Raw genomic sequence first — 24,524 nt, 5'->3', positions numbered from 1 at the left:
CTCAACATGACCAAGACTGCCAGTCTGTGCGCTAGAATTTCTGCTAAACTCTTTGCAAGGCTTTGATTTTCCTGCATGATACCATGCTGCTCATAGCTGTCAACTTACAGATTTCAAAATAAGGGACCAGCCACCTCGAAAATAAGGGATCAGTAGCCAAATTAAGGGATTTTAGTCAACCAGCAGCCAACCGAAGCCTCAAGCGGTGGTTCCCACAGCGCAGCAACCCGGCAAAGGCGATGCAGCAAGGGAAACCACCGTCACATCTCCGCTGGGAAGCGCTGAGCAAAGGCGAGTCCCCAGGCAACGCGGCCGATTTGATCGGCACAAGGCATGCAAGCTCCACCCCCCAGTCGTTCTTAGACTCCTTATTGGGTCAGCAACACAGCCAAGCAACACAGTTGGAGCCTCCCTCCTCCCTGGCCGGCAGGGAGGGAGGGAGAGGAGCTGCTTCCTTTGAAACCCAGGAAATTTAAGGGACATCATCAATAAGGGACAGCAGCGGGACACGGCACTGGGATAAGGGACTGTCCCGCTAAATAAGGGACGCTTGGCACCTATGATGCTGCTCAGTGTCAAATCCACTTGCAGACACCATAAACATGAATTAAGACATTCAATCAATGCAATGCTTTAAGGAACAACCAGCCCAAGTAAATATCATCCACACTTTATCCAGAGCATACTTCTGTGGCTCTTGCTGATGTAAAGAATTAGAATGCCCTATTCCCTTTCGAAGTATCCAATAATCTGCACTGCTCATATCTCTTTGGCCCTTACCGACACTGTTTTCGTTTGCCAGTTTCTGCCACTATCACAGCCAGACTATAAAAAGAATTTCCATGTGTTCTTTTAAGTGCTTTTTTAAAATATAAATTTTATTCAACAATAACAATAAATCAAAATTAACTAAAACATCAATTCGTTACAGTTGACCATCTTTAACAATAGTTAACAAACTACAAAACATCACTTCGAGTTAGTCAACTTTTCATGTTTAACTTTAGCTCTTTCTTAGCAGATCAGAAAGGAGGAGACCAAAAGAAGAAAGTGAAAAGAGGAAAAGAACCAAAGGAGGAGGAAAGGGAGAGAAAGGGGTGGGGGAGGGAAGAAAAGAAGGAAAAAGGAAAAGGAAAAAGAAGGAAATTAATAAAGAAAAGAACTGAAAAATTTCCATGTGTTCTCTGCAGACCAACTGTATTAATCTTGCTGCTGAACTCCCATGAATTGCACACCATCTTAAACCTCTGATTCAGTTGTTTAAAGTCATACCAATAAATGTTAAAGCAACTCAGTTGATTTTCAGAGTTTCTTAGGGGCATGCTGACTGCAGCGCAGTGTTAGAAACTCAGGTATGTAAGCTAGGCGCCAAATGGCTCCTTAAACCAAGCTTACAGTTGCCAAGCTTACAGTCTAGTTGCCATTTTGGAGGACGACGGTTCTAAAGTCATGTTTTTCAAACGATGGGCTGGCGGTGATTGAGCACCTGGCTAGTTCCTTGCCAACAAAGTTCCGTATAGTAAAAGCTATGGTTTTCCCAGTAGTGATGTATGGAGATGAGAGCTGGACCATAAAGAAGGCTGATCGCCGAAGAATGGATGCTTTTGAATTCTGGTGCTGGAGGAGACTCTTGAGAGTCCCATGGACTGCAAGATCAAACCTATCCCTTCTTAAGGAAATCAGCCCTGAGTGCTCACTGGAAGGACAGATCCTGAAGCTGAGGCTCAAATACTTTGGCCACCTCATGAGAAGAGAAGACTCCCTGGAAAAGACCCTGATGTTGGGAAAGATGGAGGGCACAAGGAGAAGGGGACGGCAGAGGACGAGGTGGTTGGACAGTGTTCTCAAAGCTATCAGCATGAGTCTGACCAAACTGTGGGAGGCAGTGGAAGACAGGAGTGCCTGGTGTGCTCTGGTCCATGGGGACACGACTAAACAACAACAAGTTCAGCTGACAACCTTGAGCTAGGTTAAGAACTTTGAGAACCAGCCTATTCCGACCTCTTTTTCTTAATGGTGACACGGACCATTCATAACACAGGAATATTCTTCACCACTGTGAGCTGGGCAGTTGGGTGGAGTAAGCGAAGACAAGCTACAGCAATTAACTATAGCGTTGTTCACTGCTCCTGCTCAGGCTGCTCAGAAGCAGCATTTTGGTTCCTGAAATTCATTCTGATTGTGCAAATACAATATAACCGTTAGAATTCTACAGGATGTGGTATTAGTGTGTGAAAACAAAGATCCCCAGGCATGGATCTCCAGATGGTGGAAATGTCAGACACCATTCTGTCACCCAGGCATCTTTACTTGGTCGCAAGTCGTCGATAACAAGGGGCAAAATGCGCCTGGTGTGTGGCTAATTTCAAACACTACTGCCACACAACCTATCCACCTAGGGAGAGCCTTTATGCCACTTCGCGCCCCATTTTAAGCATTCATTTGGGAAGAGTCTGCTTAATATTTTGTACATTTCGCTATTGTCAGGTGACTGACAAGTAGTAGTACTATTTTAATCTCTTCATCCCACTGAAATGCATAGGACACGATGTAGGCCATAAACGAAGTTATTTGAAATCAATTTTCTATGCACCTCAGGTCCCTTGGGAGCGGCAGAGTAATTTTTACAATTTATTGCGTGACAATTTAATCACTGTGGTGTTTTTTCAGCCACAAAAAATTGCACCAAGCATTTTTCTCAAGCTCTCTGGAGTTATAATTGAGTGGATAAAGGCCTAATTCTTCCATTACCTCCATGATTATGTTAACCATATCAAAGATACAAAAAATGTGTCGCTTCATCTGCATGCTTAAACTTGCAGCCTGCTCCACCTGGCAGCAGTAAAAACCTTGCAAGGTAATGTGAGAGTGAGTCTAAGAAAAGGTACTGCTCAAATGGTGGAAGAGGAGAGATGTGGCAAAAATTTGACTCTGAAGAAAGGCTAAAATTCTAGGCAGCTGTTTTTAACAGGTAAACCTGTGGGAGTACGTAGATTCCTAACCAACTCTGCAAAAGAGGATCAAAGTTGTAGGGTGACAAAACTCATCTAGTCTGCCACCACTAACATAACATCAACACCAGCTGCCACCAAACCTTGTCCCCAGGTCACCTTAGGCAATCCAAACGAGTGCCAAGCACAAGCTGAGAGCAGGTGCATTTAAACGCTACCTTGCTTGTAGAATAAAATTCATTCTTAGTCTGCACAGGAAGCCTTATAGTTCTGAGTGTCAAATTAGAAGTTAGCATCTTATGCATAGAAAAGGACTCTGGAGGGCGATCCAGAAAAAAGGAAGAGGGAGAAAGAGAGAGAAAGAATGTTTCTGGATTTTGTTCTAATAGGTTTTCTTTTGTAAGCTAGAGCTTTTGTTTCTTTTAAAGCTGCAAACTCACTAAAGCTGCAAATTCACTAAATTCACACTGCTTCACCAGGAAGTTATAAGAAGTCCCAGTGAAGTGTTCTTAACTCAGCCTTCTCCTGCTTACATGTGTAGGGTTGATGATGCGTTGGGGGCAGCCCCACGACTCTCACGGCAGCCATGAAGTCCTGACCCATATCAGTGCCCAGCCCTTCATACTGTTAACATCCATAGCTGCAAACCTCAATTACCAATCCAGTCTTCTGAGCAATCATGTAATTACTGAACCAAATAAATCTTTCACGTTCTTCTCATTTTAAGAGTTTCAAGCATGTGTTTCCAATTATTTTGCCAGGATGTCAGCAGGGCTATTCACTGCCCTTAAAAAAATGAAATAAGGACTTGTTGTGAAGTATTCATGTAAAAGGAAACCGTATTAGTCTCCTACCACATGAAGGGGGGGGAAACCCTGCCCCCACCAAATGCTCTTCAGGATGACGTGGGGTACCTATTTAAGTTACTCCATACTGAGCGGCTACATTTTCTTTGCAAAATTTTTATTTTATTACTCCCCCACCCCCCCCAGGGCTCATTTGCCACCTCTTCTATTATTATTATTTTTATTATTATTTTTTATACCCTGCCCTCCCTGGCAAAAGCCGGGCTCAGGGCGGCTAACACCAGTAAAATTACATTAAAAACATAATGGGGAGGGACCAATTTAAAATACAAGTTAAAATGCAATTTAAAAAGCAGCCTCATTTTAATAATAGCCCATAGATCAAAACCATAAGGGGAGGGAAACAGAAGCATCAGAATGAGTCCAAACCAAAGGCCAGGCGGAACAGCTCAGTCTTGCAGGCCCTGCAGAAAGATGTCAAGTCCCTCAGGGCCCTAGTCTCTTGTGACAGAGCGTTCCACCAAGTCGGGGCCAGTACTGAAAAGGCCCTGGCCCTAGCTGAGACCAATCTAACCACCTTGCAACTTGGGGCCTCCAAAATGTTGTCATTTGTGGACCTTAAGGTCCACTGCGGGGCATACCAGGAGAGGTGGTCCCGTAGGTACATGGGTCACCACCACCATTCTTAAAACCGATAAGGCACCAGGATAAATTTAAGAGGGATTCGTAAGTTTAAGTCTCCATGCCATAGAAAGCGAGATACAGAACTTTTTCGGACAAGAGAAGTGTGTGTTATGATGAGATGCTCGTGAGAGCAGTACATGCTTCCTTTTGAACTTTTCCTTTTTGTCCTGAAATCCCTCGTTTCAGTGAGACGATACCCAGTCAATTTTCTGGGGTCAGAGCGAACACTACAAACACAACCCTTCTTCCCCCCCCCCACCCAAAAACACTGTTCCCCCCCCCCCCACCGTAAGCAAACAGCGCAGTCTGTCCCTGCTGCTTACTCACAGCAGGTGGCACATCCTTCGCTTACAATGTCCCCACCATCTGGAATACCCTCAATGCCTCCGAGTCTAATTGACTCATAGCTCTTTTCAAACCTCACATTAAGGCACACTGCTTCCATTTGCCTTGCAAGCAGCAACTCTTAATGCTCCAAGGGGGAAGGGGGGGGTGGAGGAGGAAAATCAGCCGCCGCCACTCATTTTCCCTTTCATCCTATCCCACTAATAAGACTCACAAACGGCTGTGCATATTTTCCTCATTTGCGCATACGCAGTCTTAAGTACGCCGCTTTTACGTTTTTGAGCCAAATGCTCAATTGCTTGAAACGTTCCTTTTACCCTTTTCAGCATATTATCTTTTTTTTAATTTGAAAAAATGTGATAGAGTAGATTTCATGGTGTGCAGATTTTTATAAAGGCAGCGGGGAGTAGGGGAGAGTAAATGTACAAGAGAGAAAACGCATGGTACACAATACTTAGAATAAGACTTACACAAACCTTTAAAGTTGAAGTCACGCTTTTAGTACATTAAAGAAAATTTACTAACTTGATCAATATATGTAGTGGTTCTAGGGGTTGCCCGTGCGTAAGCCAGTGCAAACACCTGGCTGGGTTGCCTGAGTGAACCTTTCCTGTCTGGACAGTCACTCACCCGTGGCTGTCTCAATAGCTGGTAGAATCCGTCAGTGGGCGTTTCTTAAACTTCTTCCAGCAAAGAAGCTCTTTGACGCCTAGTCTCCTCCTACTCTCTCTGCGCAAAAGCCTTCTGCGCAAGGAGGGCGTAGGCAGCGGAGGACCCCTACTCTCCCCGCTGGTCCCCGGCAAGGAGTCATGGGACCGCCTCGCCGCTTCCCCCATCTGCCCCCCTTCTCCGCTGGTGCTACGCTGATTCTCTTCCCCAGAAGATGGGCTGCCTCTCCCAATCCCGGGACGCTCTCTGGAATCCCTCTGGATCTTGCTCTCTCCCTCCGGCACTGATGGCGGTCCCTGACAATATATTTTTAAAGCAGAAAAGGGACAATAAATTTGTTCTCTCTCTCTTTTTAGTTAATACTGAGGACTGTCATTTATTATAACTACTCTCAATGTAATATTTCACTTCCTTTGGGGAAATAATTCAATTTTGTGATTCTGTTTACATGTACAATTGGTGGGGGGGCAGCGGGGAGAGATATAAGAGGAATTTCTCTGACTTGCATGCTTCTTTCTCTGAATAATCAATGGCAATTTATTTCTAGAGAGACCCTTTCTCATATCACAAGGGTATCACTTTAAACATAATTGTAATGGGAAATATGTTTTGTTCTTTTCCGGGAGGGGCGGTTCTGCACATTTTCCTGCTAAAGTAAGCTTCACTGTAGTTAGATGCATGCTTAATGGGAGGGGGGAAGCGAGAGAACTTTTTAAAATAACTGCTTCTCCATACACAACTTCAACTAACAGATGTGCTACCAGGTGTGAGTTTAGCCATTCAGTTTACAACCTTGAACTCGCACAATAAATATCATCAAGATTAAAAATAAAAGTGGGGAGGTGGGGAAGGAAAAAGTTGAAGTTCTTAATATTGAAAAGTGAAAATCATTGTGATTCTAAAAGAAAGAAAGAAAGTATACACACACATTGCTTTAATATAATACATTTCTACAACATTACCAAGAATTTAGAAACCTAAAAATGCTAAAGCAGGTTTTATTTGAGCTTCCACTCCAATATTGGGGTGGGTGAGTGTGTGTGGGTGAGAGAGGTAGAGAGAGAGAGAGAGAGAGAGAGAGAGAGATCACCAGCTAAATGTCTGAAATAAGGATGAAACTATGTTAGGGATGTGGGTGGCACTGTGGGTTAAACCACAGAGCCTAGGGCTTGCTGATCAGAAGGTCAGCGGTTCGAATCCCCACGATGGGGTGAGCTCCCGTTGCTCGGTCCTTGCTCCTGCCCACCTAACAGTTTGAAAGCACATCAAAGTGCAAGTAGATAAATAGGTACCGCTCTGGCAGAAAGGTAAACAGCGTTTCAGTGTGCTGCTCTGGTTCGCCAGAAACGGCTTAGTCATGCTGGCCACATGACCCGGAAGCTGTACGCCTGCTCCCTCGGCCAATAAAGTGAGATGAGCACCGCAACCCCAGAGTCATCCACAGCCAGGGGTCCCTTTACCTTTACCTTATGTTAGGATTGCTATGTTAGTATACGGATAATAAAGTCCTCAACCTGCATGAACAAATGTATGGCACATACCCATCAACTGTCTGGGACATCTGTTGGTGGGGGCTGTGCTCTCGTGTGGGTCATATGACTCGCGTTAGAGCTTGTCCCGGAAGACATGCATCCCCAGTTGGAGCTGGGACATGTTGGAGCTATGGTGGTACTAGTCACATAAGAAAAACTACCACAGAGATTTCAACATTTTCAAAAGCAAGGGGTCCATGGTTTGGCTTTTGGAAAAACAGGGGGTCTGCAGTACTTGGCTAATTAGGAGCCACTGCTCTAAGCCAAAGCCATCATTCAATTCTGGCTTTAACATTTAAGTTATCAAAAACTGTTGGTTCCATCTTGTACGCATTTAATAAAATTATGTGTATCTTAATAGCTAGAAACTTTTGTTCCCTTTTATAAATCCAAAGCTTCCCAAAGACAGTTAAAATCCCAAATTCAAGCAAGATAGGCTAGCCTATTTATTAAGGATTTGCTTAGGGGGTGAGGTTCAAGCTATCAGCTTTTCAGCAAAATAGCTGTTTCTAAGGACTTATTGCTGCCACCCTTATTGTTACTTTGAATAATGGCCAAAGACACTTAGGGCAGCAGATGGATGCCATTTGTATGCTGTAAATTGAAGCAGGGAGGGGAAAAATAAAGCCTTAAATATAAATGACACATTTTCAATGAAAGGGACAGGCAGCTGCTGTTAATTGCAACTAGGGGCCTCTACAACTAATGGTCATATTTACTAGGAACAAAAGGAATATAAGAGAGAACCATCAGCACTCGTGCCAAATACTTTAGTTTATATCTCTTTCATTTACACAGGGCACATCTTCACACTTCTTATTTAGAATAACAACTTAAACTAAGCAATGTTGACTTCTGACTCCCTTACCCCTTTTGGATTTGGGTGATGGGTTTGACGCTTTACAGTTTCCTGAAATCCATCCATAAACTGACCTGTCGGAAACTGCTAGGTCCAGGTTTACTTTGGGGGGGCGGAATTATGCCCCCCATCACCGCCGCACCTGGTCAGAATGTCACTACTATCTCAGAATTTAATCTGCATCCCACAAGTTCACTAAAGGCTTCCCTCCCTTGCCAAATTGAAAATCAGCTCACATTTCACTTTTTAAGACAATGGGAGCATTTCCTAGTCTAAAATTAAGACCAAACTTAGGGTTTACTGTTCAGACATTTGTCCGAATGCAAGAAGAGTGGTGACTGGGAAACACTGCTTCCTGCACACATTTGGTGCAGAATCACAGAATTGGAAGGGACCCAAAGGGTCATTTAGTCCAACTCCCTGAAATGCAGGAATCTCAGCTAAAGCCAAGTGTAACTGTCTAAATGAACCTATGCACATAAAATTTGTGTGTAGGCTCTGCCCATGTGGCTGGGGACCCTAAAGAATGGAGGCAGAGTGTGTGGTCATGCTCTCCCCGCTCATTTGGGCAAACATCTGGGCACTGCTAAAACATCTGTCTCTCCAAGACCAGCTATCTTCAAGACCAAAGCTCCTAAAATTTCAATGGCGTAGGTTTCTTATTATGATTATTATTATTAATAATAAATGCATTGATGATGATGATAATAAAGTGGTACCTTGGTTCTCAAACGCCTTGGTACTCAAACAACTCGGAACCCAAACACTGCAAACCCGGAAATAAGTGTTCCGGTTTGCGAACTTTTTTCAGAAGTCGAACATGCTCTGTTTTGAGTGCCACACTTTCGTTTTGAGTGTTACGATGGTGATTTGAGTGTTACACTTCCATTTTGAGTGTTACACTGAGGTCTGTCTGTTTTTGCTTATTTATTTTGCATTTTTGTTTTTGTTTTTGTGACTGTCTGGAACCCAGTTCAGCTACTGATTGATTAATTGTGTGACTGCAGTACATTGTTTATTGCTAGATCGTTAGATCATAAAATTCATGTTAAATTGCAGTTTTAGGGGTTGTTTTTAAAAGTCTGGAACGGATTAATCGTTTTGCATTACTTTCTATGGGAAAGCGTGCCTTGGTTTTGGAACGCTTTGGTTTCGGAACGGACTTGAGGAACGAATTAAGTTTGAGAACCAAGGTACCACTGTAATAGAATTGCACATCCCCTTCAATGTTTAACCACCCTAGTTACATGTGGAAAGTTAGGATCTCATCTAAGTGGGGAAGTCTTGGTTTTCAGGGCATTGGTCATATAGGAGACAAGGGTTGCCAACCAACCAGAAATAGAAATGGCCTGGTTGTGGTTTAGATTCGCTTCTAAGCCAGTAGCCAGAAATCAAGGGGCGAGATGGGAGAGGCGTCCCCATCAGCTTTTAAATTGTGCACCTTAGGTGAACAGACTCCCTCTGCATTAAATACTACTAACTTCATCCATTTTTCCAGAGGGCTCCAAGCACTGGGCACAATTTTTTTAATAATACAGTTGGCAATCCTGGCATAAGCAGCCTGGTATCTTTTAATGACTGTCTGTGTTTTTTTCCTCTTTCTAAATATACTTGCGAGGCCGCACAGTAGTCTACAATGGAAGTGTCCATGTGTCAATGCTCAAAGACTGCAGATGTGTTTACGTTTACAAGCGCATTGTTTTCTCAGCTTTACTGAGAAAAGGCCCCAACATCATTAAGCTACGGTCGGAATCTGGTAGAACCAATTTGCAAAACCACTTCCCATTACATAAACAAAATGTAGCTCTCAACACAATTCTAATCCTACAGAACCAATTAATTAAAAATATATCTAGGCGTAGAATCGAGAGCAGAAGCGCATGCCATCTCCTAAAAAAAAATTACAGGCCATTAAATACTCCAGACACAAAAAAGTTTCATTAAGAAAATACACATATACAATATGGTGAAATACTGAAGTTAGCAGTTCTCTCACCAGATGCTCACTTTATGAACATTACTTTATAAACTTGGTCACCAAAGCAAGGCTGGCAGTTCACTATGAACATTGAGCAATAAGAGATCTTGCTGGTAACAGGAAATCTAAACAGTGTTCTAGTGAAAGAATTTTAACTATTTCTGATTCATAATCCTGACATACAAGAACAAGAACATTAGGAATTTCACAAAGAAGTGAGCACTGCAAAGTATTTTAGAGGAGGTCTTAGGATAGGAGTGCCAACTGAAATTTAATTTAGGTATCCACTAGGGTTGCCATATTGCCTGATTCACCAGGTTCTACCTTGATTCTGGAACGCGGGTGGCGCTGTGGTCTAAACCACAGAGCCTAGGGCTTGCCGATCAGAAGGTTTGCGGTTCAAATCCCCATGATGGGGTGAGGTCCCCTTGTTCGGTCCCACCTCCTGCCCACCTAGCAGTTTGAAAGCACGTCAAAGTGCAAGTAGATAAATAGGTACCACTCCAGTGGGAAGATAAACGGGTGTTTCCGTGCGCTGCTCTAATTCGCCAGAAGTGGCTTTGTCATGCTGGCCACTTCACCCGGAAACTGTCTGCGGACAAACACCAGCTCCCTCAGCTTATAGAGCGAGATGAGCGCCACAACCCCAGAGTCCGCAACTGGACCTAACGGTCAGGATTACCTTTACTTTTACCTTGATTCTAGCCATGCTACTAGGTGTATCCAATTGCCAATTTTCATTAAAAAGAGAAAAGAAATTCAAGTCCTTCAAGAACTCAAGAGGCAAACTGTGCAAGCATCACTATGTCCCATTCTTTCATGATAAATGTGCCTACTAACATATTTAGTAGGGACACGGGTGGTGTTGTGGGTTAAACCCCAGAGCCTAGGACTTGCCGATCAGAAGGTCAGCGGTTCGAATCCCTGTGACGGGGTGAGCTCCTGTTGCTTGGTCCCTGCTCCTGCCAACCTAGCAGTTTGAAAGCACGTCAAAGTGCAAGTAGATAAATAGGTACCACTCCGGCGGGAAGGTAAATGGCATTTCCGTGCGCTGCTCTGGTTCGCCAGAAGTGGCTTAGTCATGCTGGCCACATGACCCGGAAGCTGTACGTCAGCTCCCTCGGCCAATAAAGTGAGATGAGCACCGCAACCCCAGAGTCGGTCACGACTGGACCTAATGGTCAGGGGTCCCTTTACCTTCACCTAACATATTTAAGTGTTCTTAGCCAATGAGTGAAGTCACAACTGACATTTGGGGGAGGTGTGTTAAGCTATGGTATAAACTATAGCAGCCACGGGGAACCCCTGGCCTGTTCCTCACCTGCCCCACATCTGATGCCATAAGGGCTTACCCAAACAGAATATTTTTGTCTGCCTTCTAAAAGACAGAAGTGACTTGTAAGTAAGAGGTTTCTCAAACTATGCCATACAGACTACTGGGATACCCATAAATTCCATTCAGGTGATCCACAAAAAGGTTGAAGAACACGAAGGAATATGTGTCCTTTGCTCTGTACTCAATTTATTTTATTTGCTGATACTGGAGACAGAGAGGCTGCTTTGACCCAAGCCAAATTACCAGAAGCAGCTTGCAAAGCCCTGGGGCCCATGATTTTCATTACACTAGAGGGATGGAGACTTCTTAACTTTTCCCTAAAAATGTGCCAGTTTGGTGTGGCTCTTCTCAGCAGCCTGGGCCTCAAGACCAAATATTTTATTTTCACTAATGTGTTTGTTTTTTTAATTAGCATCAGTCTGCTGCACTGTGCTATGTGTGCTTGTTAAGAGTTCCATACAGATTAAGTATGTGCTTTGATTATGGAGGGCAAAAATGTTTAAGGGGTATGCTGAAAACCCCCAACCATTTTCATGGGGTCCGGGAGTTAAGGGTGAAGTTTGCTGCAGGGCATGTCTGGCGAATTCCACACAGCCAGGGAGAATGCAAAAGTATCTGCATCATCGCACTGTTAACATCCACATAGATCTGAGTGGCCCGAGGGAAGGCATAGCTGCAGAGTGAATTCCACAACCCCCTACACACTAGTCTGGGGGAAAAAATGCAACTTCCTTTTAGAAAAAGTTAGCCGAATTCTCCATGCCTTCTGGACACTTTCAAACCACCACCCAGTTCCACAGGGATTGATGTGAACACACACCACACAGAGAGAATTATGTATTCAAAATAGGTGGGAGTTCTATAAAAAGATAGCTATGCACACATTTTAAAACCATTCATCCAAGCTTTCTTCCCCATTTTTTAATAGATGGTATATGATTCCCCCCGCCCCTGCAAGGCTCCAGCTCAGATGCATGAATTACCGTATTTTTTGCTCTATAAGGCTCACTTTTTCCCTCCTAAAAAGTAAGGGGAAATGTGTGTGCGTCTTATGGAGCGAATGCAGGCTGCATGGCTATCCCAGAAGCCAGAACAGCAAGAGGGATTGCTGCTTTCACTGTGCAGTGATCCCTCTTGCTGTTCTGGCTTCTGAGATTCAGAATATTTTTTTCCTTGTTTTCCTCCTCCAAAAACTAGGTGAGTCTTGTGGTCTGGTGCGTCTTATAGAGCGAAAAATACAGTATATCTGCCACAAAAAGGCCTAACATCCCAGTGTACATAATACTGTTCAGTAACAGTTCAATACTGAAACCAGGAAAGCTAAGCAGCACATAATTATCAGGTTAAAGGACACTCAGTGGCCTTTTGAGACCACCCTACCTTGACTGAGTCTACTTTTCACTTTTGTTTTACTGGAACCCTGATGGCTTCAAAAAGTATCAATTCTTGGTAAGACTTAAAATAAGGCTGCAACTGTAATTAGCAAGTTTCCAAGCACAACCCTGCAAGAGGAGCCATATATAACCACATGGCCGGCTATACTGCTACAGGAAACTTAGGAGGTTTCGCTCTTCTCCCCCCAAAACTGCCACCCCAAGGGGAGGGGGCACAATAAACAACTATTTATTTTGCTTATATACACACACACATTTAAGGAGTGTCTCTAACATCTGCCATTAACGTAGAACAGAGAAGGCAAGTACAGGGTGGCGGCACCCATCATTTGGACCCAGAAATGTGGTTAATTTAGTAGCTAATGGTGCTTTTAAAATGTCAACAAAAAGAGACAGTGCTTTGCCTGTCCTCATAAGACACATTTTTCTTACCTTGCCACATATATCTGTTATGCATGTACTCAAACCATATGCAGACCCTCCAAGTCTCCCTATTTTCCAGGGACAGTCCCAGATTTGCAGAAGCTGTCCCAGTTTCAGATTTGATCCCAGAATGTCCTAATCATAGAATTGTAGAGTTGGAAGAGACCATGAGGGTCATCTAGTCCAACCCCCTGCAATGCAGGAATCTTTTGCCCATTGTGGGTTTTGAACCCACGACCCTGAGATGAAAAGTCTCATGGTCTACCAGCTGAGCTATCCTTTAAAAGGTAAAGGGACCCCTGACCATTAGGTCCAGTTGTGGCCGACTCTGGGGTTGCGGCGCTCATCTCGCTTTATTGGTCGAGGGAGCCAGCATACAGCTTCCGGGTCATGTGGCCAGCATGACTAAGCCGCGTCTGGGGAACCAGAGCAGCACACAGAAACGCCCTTTACCTTCCCACCGGAGCAGTACCTATTTAACTACTTGCACTTTGAAGCGCTTTTGAACTGCTAGGTTGGCAGGAGCAGGGACCAAGCAATGGGAGCTCACCCCGTCATGGGGATTCAAACCGCTGACCTTCTGATCGGCAAGTCCTAGGCTCTGTGGTTTAACCCACAGCGCCACCCGCGTCCCAGAGCTATCCTTAGGACGTTCCTATTTTTCGTCAAAGAAATGTTGGTGAGTATGGAGTTATTTGACCTCTGAGGCAAGGAGATAAGTATCTATAGAACCTGAAGGCAGTCCTGTATAGGGAATACCCTCACAACAGATGCCAGGGAGATAAGTAACTATACAGTGGTACCTCGGGTTAAGTACTTAATTCGTTCTGGAGGTCCGTTCTTAACCTGAAACTGTTCTTAACCTGAGGTACCACTTTAGCTAATGGGGCCTCCCACTGCCGCAGTGCCGCCATTGCACGATTTCTGTTCTCATCCTGAAGCAAAGTTCTTAACCCGAGGTAATATTTCTGGGTTAGCGGAGTCTGTAACCTGAAGCGTATGTAACCTGAGGTACCACCGTACAACCTTTAGAAGACACCTGACGGCAGCCTTGAATGGGGAAGCTTTTAAATGTTTAATGTTTTATAATGCTCTTATTATGTTGGAAGGCGCCCAGAGTGGCTGGGGCAACCCAGTCAGATGGGTGGGGGGATGATGATGATGATGATGATGAATGAATAGGATGTCCCTATTTTCACCAGAGAAATGTTGGAGGGTATGCATATGTACTAATAAGCAGCACATGAATACCAGATAAGAGGGAAGCATTAAGTTGGAAGGAACTGTTATTTAAGATTTTGTTTTCCTGATGTCTGTCTTTAATTTGTTCTCCAGTGATACAGAACTGCACATCCCATGACCTCTTAGCCTGACATTTGCCTTCCTGCTTCCTCAGCACATTCTTCCCTCGCTGCTCAAAGTGAGATCGGGCAGAAGTGGGCCAGAACCACACAAAGCACACCAGCAAAAGTTTTTTCTTTGCCCTCCGGCAAAATCGCAGCGGTAGTTAAGGTGGTCTCAGAGGCGGGGCTTGAGGCTTCCATGCGGAGCTTTGACATTGGATGCCAATACTTATTCGCTTGGTAGACATCAGGATTTCATGGCCTCCTTGGCAAACACAGATTCCTGTTATCTCTTGGGGATTTTCCTAGTGATACATCTGCAGATGCTGTTGATGCACTGGGGAGTGCCTAGAATGCAGAGATGGCTCAGGCTATTGCCATGATTACTCCTATACCAGGCATTGTCGCACAGAACTAAACAATTTCAGTGGTTTTCTGAGAAGGCAAAAGCAACAAAAGGAGTGGGTTGATGGGTAAAGAACAAATCCCTCATTTCTTCCAAAAAGGACCAGACTGAGAATCTGAGTACAAGTAAATCTTAGAACAGAGTTGTTCCTCAGCTGCAACTCCCACCAACTCCCAGCTGAGGGAATTGGGAGCAGTTAGAAATTCAGAGGCATAAGCTACCGTATTTTTTGCTCTATAAGACTCACTTTTTCCCTCCTAAAAAGCAAGGGGAAATGTGTGTGCGTCTTATGGAGCGAATGCAGGCTGCACAGCTATCACAGAAGCCAGAACAGCAAGAGGGATTGCTGCTTTCACTGCGCAGCGATCCCTCTTGCTGTTTTGGCTTCCGAAATTCAGAATATTTTTTTTCTTGTTTTCCTCCTCCAAAACCTAGGTGCGTCTTGTGGTCTGGTGCGTCTTATAGAGCCAAAAATACGGTAATTGCCAAATGGCACCTTAAGCCTAGGCTACAGTAGCGACAATGGAAGGTCTAGACACCTTTTTTTGCCATGGAATTTATCATCATCGTCATCATCATCATTTCTATACAGCTTCATTTTTAAAGAAAAAACCCTCAACACATCAATACATCAAACAATTAATTTATATAGCTGCCCCCATAGCAGAAGTACTCTAGGAAGTCAGTGTGGTGTAGTGGTAGAGTATCGGACTAGGACCTGGGAGATCAGGGTTCAAATTCCCACTCAGTCATGAAGCTCAAGTGATCTCAGGCCAGTCACAGCCTCTTAGCCTATCTCACAGGGTCATTGTAGGGATTAACTGAGGAGGAGGGTGAACCATGTGCCCCTTGTTGAAAAAGGAGGGATATACAGTGGTACCCAGCAAGACGAATGCCTCAGAAGACGAAAAACTCGCTAGACGAAAGGGTTTTTCGTCTTCTGAGGTGCTTCGCAAGACGGATTTTCCTAAGGGCTTGCTTCGCTAGACGAAACGGCCCTGCCTCTCGTGTCATGGCGACGGTCACTGCACGCACGCTCGCTTCCCCGCTCCTCCGGCTCCCTCTCACCTTCCCGCTGACGGCTCCTCCGGCTCCCTCCCACCTTCCGGCTGACGGTTAGTGCCTCGCGCCGCTGCCCACCGCCCTCGCGCGCTCCCCTCAGAGAGCTGTTGCCGCCAGCAGCCAGCGTTGCAGCCAAAGTCGCGCTCCTGAGCCCCACCGCCCTCCAGCAGCCGCGTTGCGCGGTGGCCACAACGCGCGGGTGAGTCTGAGGTACCGGCTGCGGCAGCTGTCCTGCTTCTCCCCGCCCCTCCCCGCTGTTGTCAGTGTTTAAATGCAGTGGTGTTTCGCAAGACGAAAAAACTCGCACAACGAAAAAGCTCGCGGAACGAATTAATTTCGTCTTGCGAGGCACCACTGTATATGCAAAGCCCTATTCTCAATTTGGAATTACATATACCCAATCTCAATTTGCAAGGTTTCGGTTTGCAGAGATATCAGAACATTTAATCATGGAACTTTCTTGATACAGAGCAAGGGCGAAAGCGAGGTGACAGGAAGTTTTTTATAAATAGAAGGCGCAACTAAAATTGTGACAGGAAGAAGGAAAAGAAGGGAGTGATGAAGGACAGAGGACCCACATCCCTGGCCAAAGGAAGAAATGCACTTTGACCCAGTTAACATTACAAAACAAACTGAGTTAGGAATCTCCATTTGTAAACCGCGGCTTAGCACAAATAACAAAACTGAAGATTGTGGTTGCAGCCCTTCTTCCCCAATCCTGCTGATGACATGCCTCCCAGGGCTAAGTCACGGTCTGGCTTCGCATTTGACCTCCAAAGTTGGGCTCACAGTTTGTCTCATTCCTGATAAGCCACGAGTTTCAACCAAGATTTGTTCTTGGCTCCCAGCATATGATTCGTGGAGATTCAGAGGTAGTGCTAAACCAGCCCACAGCTTAGCCAGAATTAGCATGGCAACAGCAGGAGGACCAGGGGAGGAACATGGAGGCTTGACTTAACATTACATGCGACATGTCTACCATTTCAGCAAGCAGGTAGTCCTAACCCAGCTTGCCTTGCAAGGTTAACCTTTCAACTTTTCCATGTCCATCCATTCATTTGCAAATACTCCTCTAGCCACTTCCTCTCCCTCCCTGCCTCCCAGTCAGGTCTAGTTACTGAAGGCAGGAAGAGTAGGAGAGAGCGCAAAACACAGGGCTCCTATTTTCAGTGGCCACCAAGCATCTGCTGTGTCATCTAATTCTGGCCTAAGATATAACTAGAAAGCAATGTCATCTGTAAGGCCAACTTCTACTACAATCAGTGAATAAAATATCCAGATTTCTTCCCTTGGAACAAAAAATTCTGCGATTAAACTTAGAGATAATCAAAGGCACGATGGATCAAACACATTCTGTGACTTGCAGGAAACAGCTGTTCCCGTCTATAAGCTGCATTTCTTGAAGAAGAAGAAGAACCTGAAACTTTTTACATACTTACATGTGAGGTCTGAGTTCATAGAAGTTTCTGTTTCTGTATTCTTCCACTTTTTCTGGGGAATAAATAGGGAGCAATCTGTATGGATTTATCGATATCACCACACTACCGATGTAAGTCTGCCGAAAAGAAAGAATGCACAGTGGAGTTTTAACAGCTGATGTGACAATTTAACTTACAAAACACATTAAGGAATGCTTACCTCTCTCTACCTTATCATTTGCATTGGAACAATTATCACCTGAACCCCCCAAATATGAAGGAAATTTCAAAACTGGCCAAATTAAAAAACAACAACCCAGCTTTAATTCTAAAAAGTAAAGTGAAATACAGGATTAACTCGATGAATTTATCATGAAATATTATTTTGCCCTTAAGAACACAAAACCAGCAAGTCGGTAGAGGATAACACTCTTAATATCAGGGTCGTGGGTTGGAGTCATACGCTGGGTGAAATAATCATGCATTGCAGAGGGTTGGACTAGATGGCCCTTATGGTCCCTTCCAACTCTATAAATCTATGATTCTGTGAAGAATGTTTTTGGATTTGTTTAGGCCTGTGCATACTTTACAAAGTGAGAAGCATTATGCTATAACCTACCCTAAAGGCTCTGTTGCTCCATTTAAAAGGATGCAAATCCCAAAGGGGGGTGGGGAGCCCTTCATATTTAGTAATATTGAAGAGCGTTTTGGCAAAACGTCACGTTCGTATTTTACAAATGCTCAAAAAGCAGGATGACTTCATCTCTCATTACTGAATGGCAAGAGGAAAATACAGCTGGAAGTGAAGACAGATGAACTGTGATTTGATACCATATAATCAGCAAAGGTCTCAAGAAACTGGGGGGGGGGGGGGGTGTCTCAAACAACTACCGCACAAAAGCACTGCATATTTGAACTCAAATTCTTGGGGGGGGGGGAATCGTCTTCAGACAACATAAGGGGAAATTAAGTAAGATACAAAAGGTTGTCGTCTGAGAAGAACTGGGGGTGCTATTTTTTCTTTTTTTGTAAGCTGTTCTGATATTCTGAGAGTGAGGAACCAACTGTGGACTCCAAATCCAGTATACCACATCCTAAAATAACCCATTTTATTCAAGAGGTCAAAGAACGACGCCTAGTCAGGGGCACATCCATGTTCTCTTGTTGAAGCTGAAGTACGTCAAGAAGTCACTGCTTTGGGTTCGGTACGACTCAGAAAGAACTCTTTGCACTAATTTCGTCACCTACAGATTCACTCCAAAGTTAACTGTGTTACAGTCCCAGCAATGGGAAGAGGTGGGGCGTGCGGAACGCCAGGGAAAGAGAATTTTCCCACACAAAACCCTCCTTCCCACCAGGACTCCAGTATAAACAAGTCCAGATATAAATGACTTAATTCCTTGAGCATGGAATGAGTGCAATTGCATTCCAGTGATGAAAACAGAACTCCTATGGGTAGGGGGAAGAAAATGCCACAGCATCGAAGGGATTAGAATATCTACGGCTTGCTGCAAGTTCTTATACTGCTACTATTTTGGAACTGCAGCCCCAAAGGACTGGTCTCGTGATCAAAGCACAGGAAGACATTGATCTGAATTCCTCTCGCTCTGCTTTGCCACAGAAGTTTGTGTAAGCCTGGGCCACAATTTGGCTTATCTGGGCATTAATAGTTGACACACACACACACTTCACTAAGACTGATGGATGGAATCTGGCTGTTGCCATGTTACATAAGTTCTAACATGTGTTAAAAAGGTAAAGGAACCCCTGACCATTAGGTCCAGTCGTGACCGACTCTGGGGTTGCGGCGCTCATCTCGCTTTATTGGCCGAGGCAGCCGGCGGACAGCTTCCGGGTCATGTGGCCAGCATGACTAAGCCGCTTTTGGCAAACCAGAGCAGCACATGGAAACACCATTAACCTTCCCGCTGGAGCGGTACCTATTTATCTACTTGCACTTTGACGTGCTTTTGAACTGCTAGGTTGGCAGGAGCAGCGACCGAGCAACAGGAGCTCACCCCGTCACGGGGATTCGAACCGCTGACCTTCTGATTGGCAAGTCCTAGGCTCTGTGGTTTAACCCACCACACCACCCGCGTCCCCTAACATGTGTTAAAGGTAAAGGTAAAGGTACCCCTGCCCGTACAGGCCAGTCGTGACCAACTCTGGGGTTGCACGCCCATCTCGCTTAAGAGGCCGGGGCCAGCGCTGTCCGAAGACACTTCCGGGTCACGTGGCCAGTGTGACGAAGCTGCTCTGGCGAGCCAGCACCAGCGCAGCACACGGAAACACCGTTTACCTTCCTGCTATAAAGTGGTACATATTTATCTACTTGCACTTAAGGGTGCTTTCGAACTGCTAGGTGGGCAGGAGCTGGGACCAAATGATGGGAGCTCACCCCGCTGCGAGGATTCGAACCACCGACTATACGATCGGCAATTCCTAGGCCCTGAGGTTTTACCCACAGCGCCACCCGCCACCACTAAAACCATTGCAAAGCCATGGATCTGCTCATTATTTGAGCCGCTGAGATCCAAAACAAACACAAGCCAGCAGGTAGACAGATCCAGTTTCCACTCATCTCATCACTGTGTGACATAATACAATAATGAACTGGGCCCACAAGGGCTTGTAAGGCACTGACCCAAAGAAGCGAAAAGAGATTATCCTGAAATAGAATGTTATTCTGCTCTGGAGGCAATAAGTACCAGTGGACACTCTTGGTTGCTCTCGGTCTAAAGGCACCTTGAACTGGCAAGAGGTGAAAAAAAGAAACAGGAAAATAGCAAGAGGTTGTATTACGGTAGCTACTCTGCCCCAGAAGTAAAATCAGAAGTGGCCTTTTTGGAGGTTTGCAGTATGAATACTACATGGATCTTCCTTGTGAGAGCACACAAAGTGTTCTTCCAAAATCAGAACAGCATATACATGCATGCTCAGTAAAAACTCTGGAACAGAGTCCCTTAGCAACCAATCGTTTCAGGGTTTCTAGAAATGCTGCCTCCCCTATTCATTAATACTAGTTCTTTCTTACCAGACGCTCTCATCTCAAAAAGTTCACACATTCTAAAATATGGAAGAATGCCCTGGATCATGCTCAAACAATTTCTGCAACGAAAGCCCATTAAAACCTCTGATAGAAAAAGCCATTCACTGTGGCACACACAGTGGTGTGGTGCAGCTGGGCGATTGTTGACCCTGGACTCAATGGTCTCATCAGGCCATGCTTATTACTTCAATTGTGAAGAACACAATGGACGTTTCACCCCATCCTTCCACCACTGCTGCTACTATCCAGATATGTTGAAGCAAAACATGTACCCAAAGCAGTGTCCATGCACATTCTCATATTTTGTGTCTGGATTTTCACTTTTTGAAATATGGTGATCCTACATAAATCAGGGATGGACCTTGAGTATATTGCACCCTGTGCAAAGGTCAAAATTTGACACACACAAACACCCCAACCCTTGCACCACCTTCGCAAAGCTGGGTAAGGGAGGCTGCTGGTCTTTGAGGAGGAGGTGTGAGACTCCGGCAAGATCCTAGAGCCCTCCATCCTCATTCACCAAGCTGAAGGTGGTTGGAGGATGGATGGCGGCTAACAGATTGAGGCTGAATCCTGTCAAGACAGAAGTACTGTTTTGGGGGGACAGGGGGCAGGCGAGTGTGGAGGACTCCCTGGTCCTAAATGGGGTAACTGTGCCCTTGAAGGAGCAGGTGTACAGCCTGGGAGTCATTTTGGACTCACGGCTGTCCATGGAGGCACAGGTCAATTCTGTGTCCAGGGCAGATGTCTACCAGCTCCATCTGGTACGCAGGCTGAGACCCTACCTGCCCACGGACTGTCTCACCAGAGTGGTGCATGCTGTAGTAACCTCCCACTTGGACTACTGCAGTGCGCTCTATGTGGGGCTACCTTTGAAGGTGACCCAGAAACTACAACTAATCCAGAATGCGGCAGCTAGACTAGTGACTGGGAGCGGCTGCCGAGACCATATAACACTGGTCCTGAAAGACCCGAATTGGCTCCTAGTACGTTTCCGAGCACAATTCAAAGTGTTGGTGCTGACCTTTAAAACCCTAAACGGCCTCGGCCCAGTATACCTAAAGGCGCGTCTCCACCCCCATCGTTCTGCCCAGAAACTGAGGACCAGTTCCAAAGGCCTTCTGGCAGTTCCCTCACTGTGAGAAGCAAAGTTACAGGGAACCAGGCAGAGGGTCTTCTCGGTAGTGGCGCCCACCCTGTGGAATGCCCTCCCATCAGATGTCAAGGAAATAAACAACTATCTGACTTTTAGAAGACACCTGAAGTTTGTAATGTTCAATGTTTTATTCTGTTTTTAATCTGTTGGGAGCTGCCTAGAGTGGTTGGGGAAACTCAGCCGGATGGGTGGGGTATAAATAAATTATTATTATTATTATTATTATTATTATTATTATTAATTATTGTATTATTATTGCGGGAAGAAGGCAGGAGGACTCTATGACCCTGTCAGAGCCCTCACACCTCCTTCCCAAAGCCCAGCACTTACTAGGCTTTGGGAAGGAGGCAGGAAGGCACCCTATTGGCTGTTGCGCTGTGTGTGGAGGAATCAACCATGCTGCCCTAAATCCACCTCTGCTGAAATCCCAGCACCATTATGGCTACAGAAATAAAGGAGAACTTGCTTCTGCTGTCCTGGTGTTAAAACCAGGAAATAAGAACCATTTTGTGGTAGAAAACAATAACAAAACAGTAAAATAAAAGTAATAAAATGAAGATCTACAACCTGGCAGGCCAGCACCAATTATAAAATGATTTCAAGGCATATTGGAAGAAAGCGTATTGTGGAGACCAGCGGCAGCCCAGCTTGCTGGAGCTGGGCCAGGTACAGACCTGAGGCATGTTTGTCGCTGTCTCCACCTCCTGCTGCTCTCTATGTAGTCATTAGGGGACCCCTGGGCTGCAGACCCCTAGATTTTGGCCTAGCTGCACCACAGACTATTCATTATCATTACTATCATTATCCTAAGACAAGATAGCTCCAAACCTCATGAAGAAAGCAAGATTGCTGAAGCCCAGCAAGGGCAACACAAGACACTAACCAGATTCCCCTGGGAACAGACTGGCAAGCCCACTTTAACCAATCTTTGAAACCAGGGTGCAAGAGAGGAAATTTGATTAGCGGTGACCCAAATGTCATGCTGCCACAGCATGCCTTAAAATGACATTTGCATAGCCCTGTGGTTATTGCCCACAAAGCAGCAGCACTTTTATTGCATCCAACAACTAGGCTTTTTGATGTGTGTGCTGGCTTTTATGTATGTGCCAGAACCTGGGCATAAGCTTGCAAAGAATTGGAAACACTAATATTAAACCAAAGAGATGGGGAAAGAATATAAGCCCATATAAACTTTGCTGATAAGGCCACAGTTGGCTTCAGTCTAAATTAAAGGAGTCCCACATTCACCAACACCTCAGGCAGAACAAGTCCCGAAATATTCCAACGCCACATTAAATAATCGAAGGGGAGTCCAACATTCAGTAGGCTCCTGAAGACACAAGATCTACCCACCTGGGAAGAGTGGCAGATGAAGCTAATGGACTACATGGAAATGGCGGAAATGACAGGCAGAATCCGAGACCAGGGAGAAGAGTCGATGGAAGAAGATTGGGAAAAAATTAAAGTATATCTACAGAAATATTGTAAAATTAATGAATGTTAGAAGAATGCTGGAATGAAGTTATATGGTTTTAGCAGAAATGTTGTTAAGAATTATGGAAAAATTGATTGTTAAAGGGCCAAAGTGGAAAATTTAAAGTTAGATTGTGTTAAGATAAACTATAGAACAAAAAAATTGAGAAAGAGGGAAAGGATTTGCTGAACCAGCTGATTTGAACTAGAATACCAAAAAGCGAGGTGTGAGGAAGTCGAGGAAACAAGCAAATGAAAGATAAAGATATGAAAATTTGGATGTGTTTTTAAATGTTTTTGCTTTTTCTTGTTGTTTTGTTGTACTGTTTTTCTTTTTTTACTTTTGATGTATTGTCTGTTAAATTTTTATTTCTTCATTTTTTTTCTTTCTGTAACTATTAAACATTTAATAAATATTATTAAAAAAAAAAACATTCAGTAGGCTCCTGGTCAAGAGCCAATTTTGTTCGATTTTCTAAGCACACCCTTCAGGTCTGTAATTCGGGGCTGCAACTAGACACCCAAGTCCTGCAAAGCGGCCCTGAGAAAACCATACAAACAAAAACGTAACTAATTTCAGAACCCGGTTCTATAAGTATTTAGGAGCATTTCCTTCCTTTGCTCAAAGAGCACATAGTCTTCCCTGTCCCGCAACGTCCCTTCCAGTGTTATTTAATATACATGTGTGCCCTGGTACCTATGTTTAGAGGCTAAATGACCTACTCAGCAGAGCTTGTAAGCCTTGCTAGGGGAAAAAAGAAGAGTATTTTTAAAAATGCTATTGCTTCCCCACCCTGGAATATTTGTAACCTGGTTATGTAATTAACCCTCCAAAAAAGACACCGAAATGACAAACCTTCCATTTATACTTCTTGCTTTGAACTATAACGGATTTAACCATAGCTTCTAACCCCCACCTAGCTATCACCTCAGGGGCAAATTATACATTATATGCAAATGTGGGTAACAAAGCCCTGACTCAAAAAAATATATAAACAGTCTCAGGACGCTGCAATTTGGAGCAGAGAGGCAGCTGAAGGAGTGGATACTGTTTCCCCTTTCTTACAAGGCTCCAGGATCTGGGAAGGAGCAGCTAGAGGCATTTTGAAGGGTGAACTCTCTTCGTGGGTTCAGTGTTCAAAATTCCCCAAATTCCCAAAACTTATTGGTGCAGATCCAGTTGTGCATATGTGGAGATTTCTGGGCAGCCAGGTTGGCAACCACAGTCTAAAAACCTCTGACTTAGTCCATAAAGGTAAAGGTACCCCTGCCCGTACGGGCCAGTCGTGTCCGACTCTAGGGTTGTGCGCCCATCTCACTTAAGAGGCCGGGGGCCAGCGCTGTCCGGAGACACTTCCGGGTCACGTGGCCAGCGTGACGAAGCTGCTCTGGCGAGCCAGCGCAGCACACGGAAACGCTGTTTACCTTCCCACCAGTAAGCGGTCCCTATTTATCTACTTGCACCCGGGGGTGCTTTCGAACTGCTAGGTTGGCAGGTACTGGGACTTAGTCCATAGTTAATGCCATTTCCATCATGCGTGTTTTTCCTTCTCGCACACTGGGACAAGTGAATTGTCATAAGAGAGAGAGCTACAGTCAAGCAATGTAATTAAGATCATAGAATCGAAAAACTGTAGCGC

At 44.8% G+C, this 24,524-nt stretch overlaps 1 protein-coding gene across 6 annotated transcripts in view; it reads right to left on the bottom strand.

Moving 5' to 3' along the window:
• Positions 1-24,524, bottom strand: part of MYO1B (myosin IB) — a 140,860-nt gene that overhangs the window by 76,385 nt on the left and 39,951 nt on the right. For all 6 annotated transcript variants that reach the window (XM_083406587.1, XM_083406583.1, XM_083406586.1 and 3 more), the window contains exon 3: positions 17,228-17,343. In XM_083406587.1, the coding sequence (XP_083262713.1) occupies positions 17,228-17,343 (116 nt within the window). The remainder of the gene's footprint in view (positions 1-17,227; positions 17,344-24,524) is intronic.

The sequence above is a fragment of the Podarcis tiliguerta genome, assembly GCF_965153285.1.
Source record: "Podarcis tiliguerta genome assembly, chromosome: 1".
In the NCBI taxonomy this organism is placed as follows: Eukaryota; Metazoa; Chordata; class Lepidosauria; order Squamata; family Lacertidae; genus Podarcis; species Podarcis tiliguerta.
The sequence above is the reverse complement of the archived record's forward strand: the minus strand, read 5'-3'. Positions and strand labels throughout refer to the sequence as shown.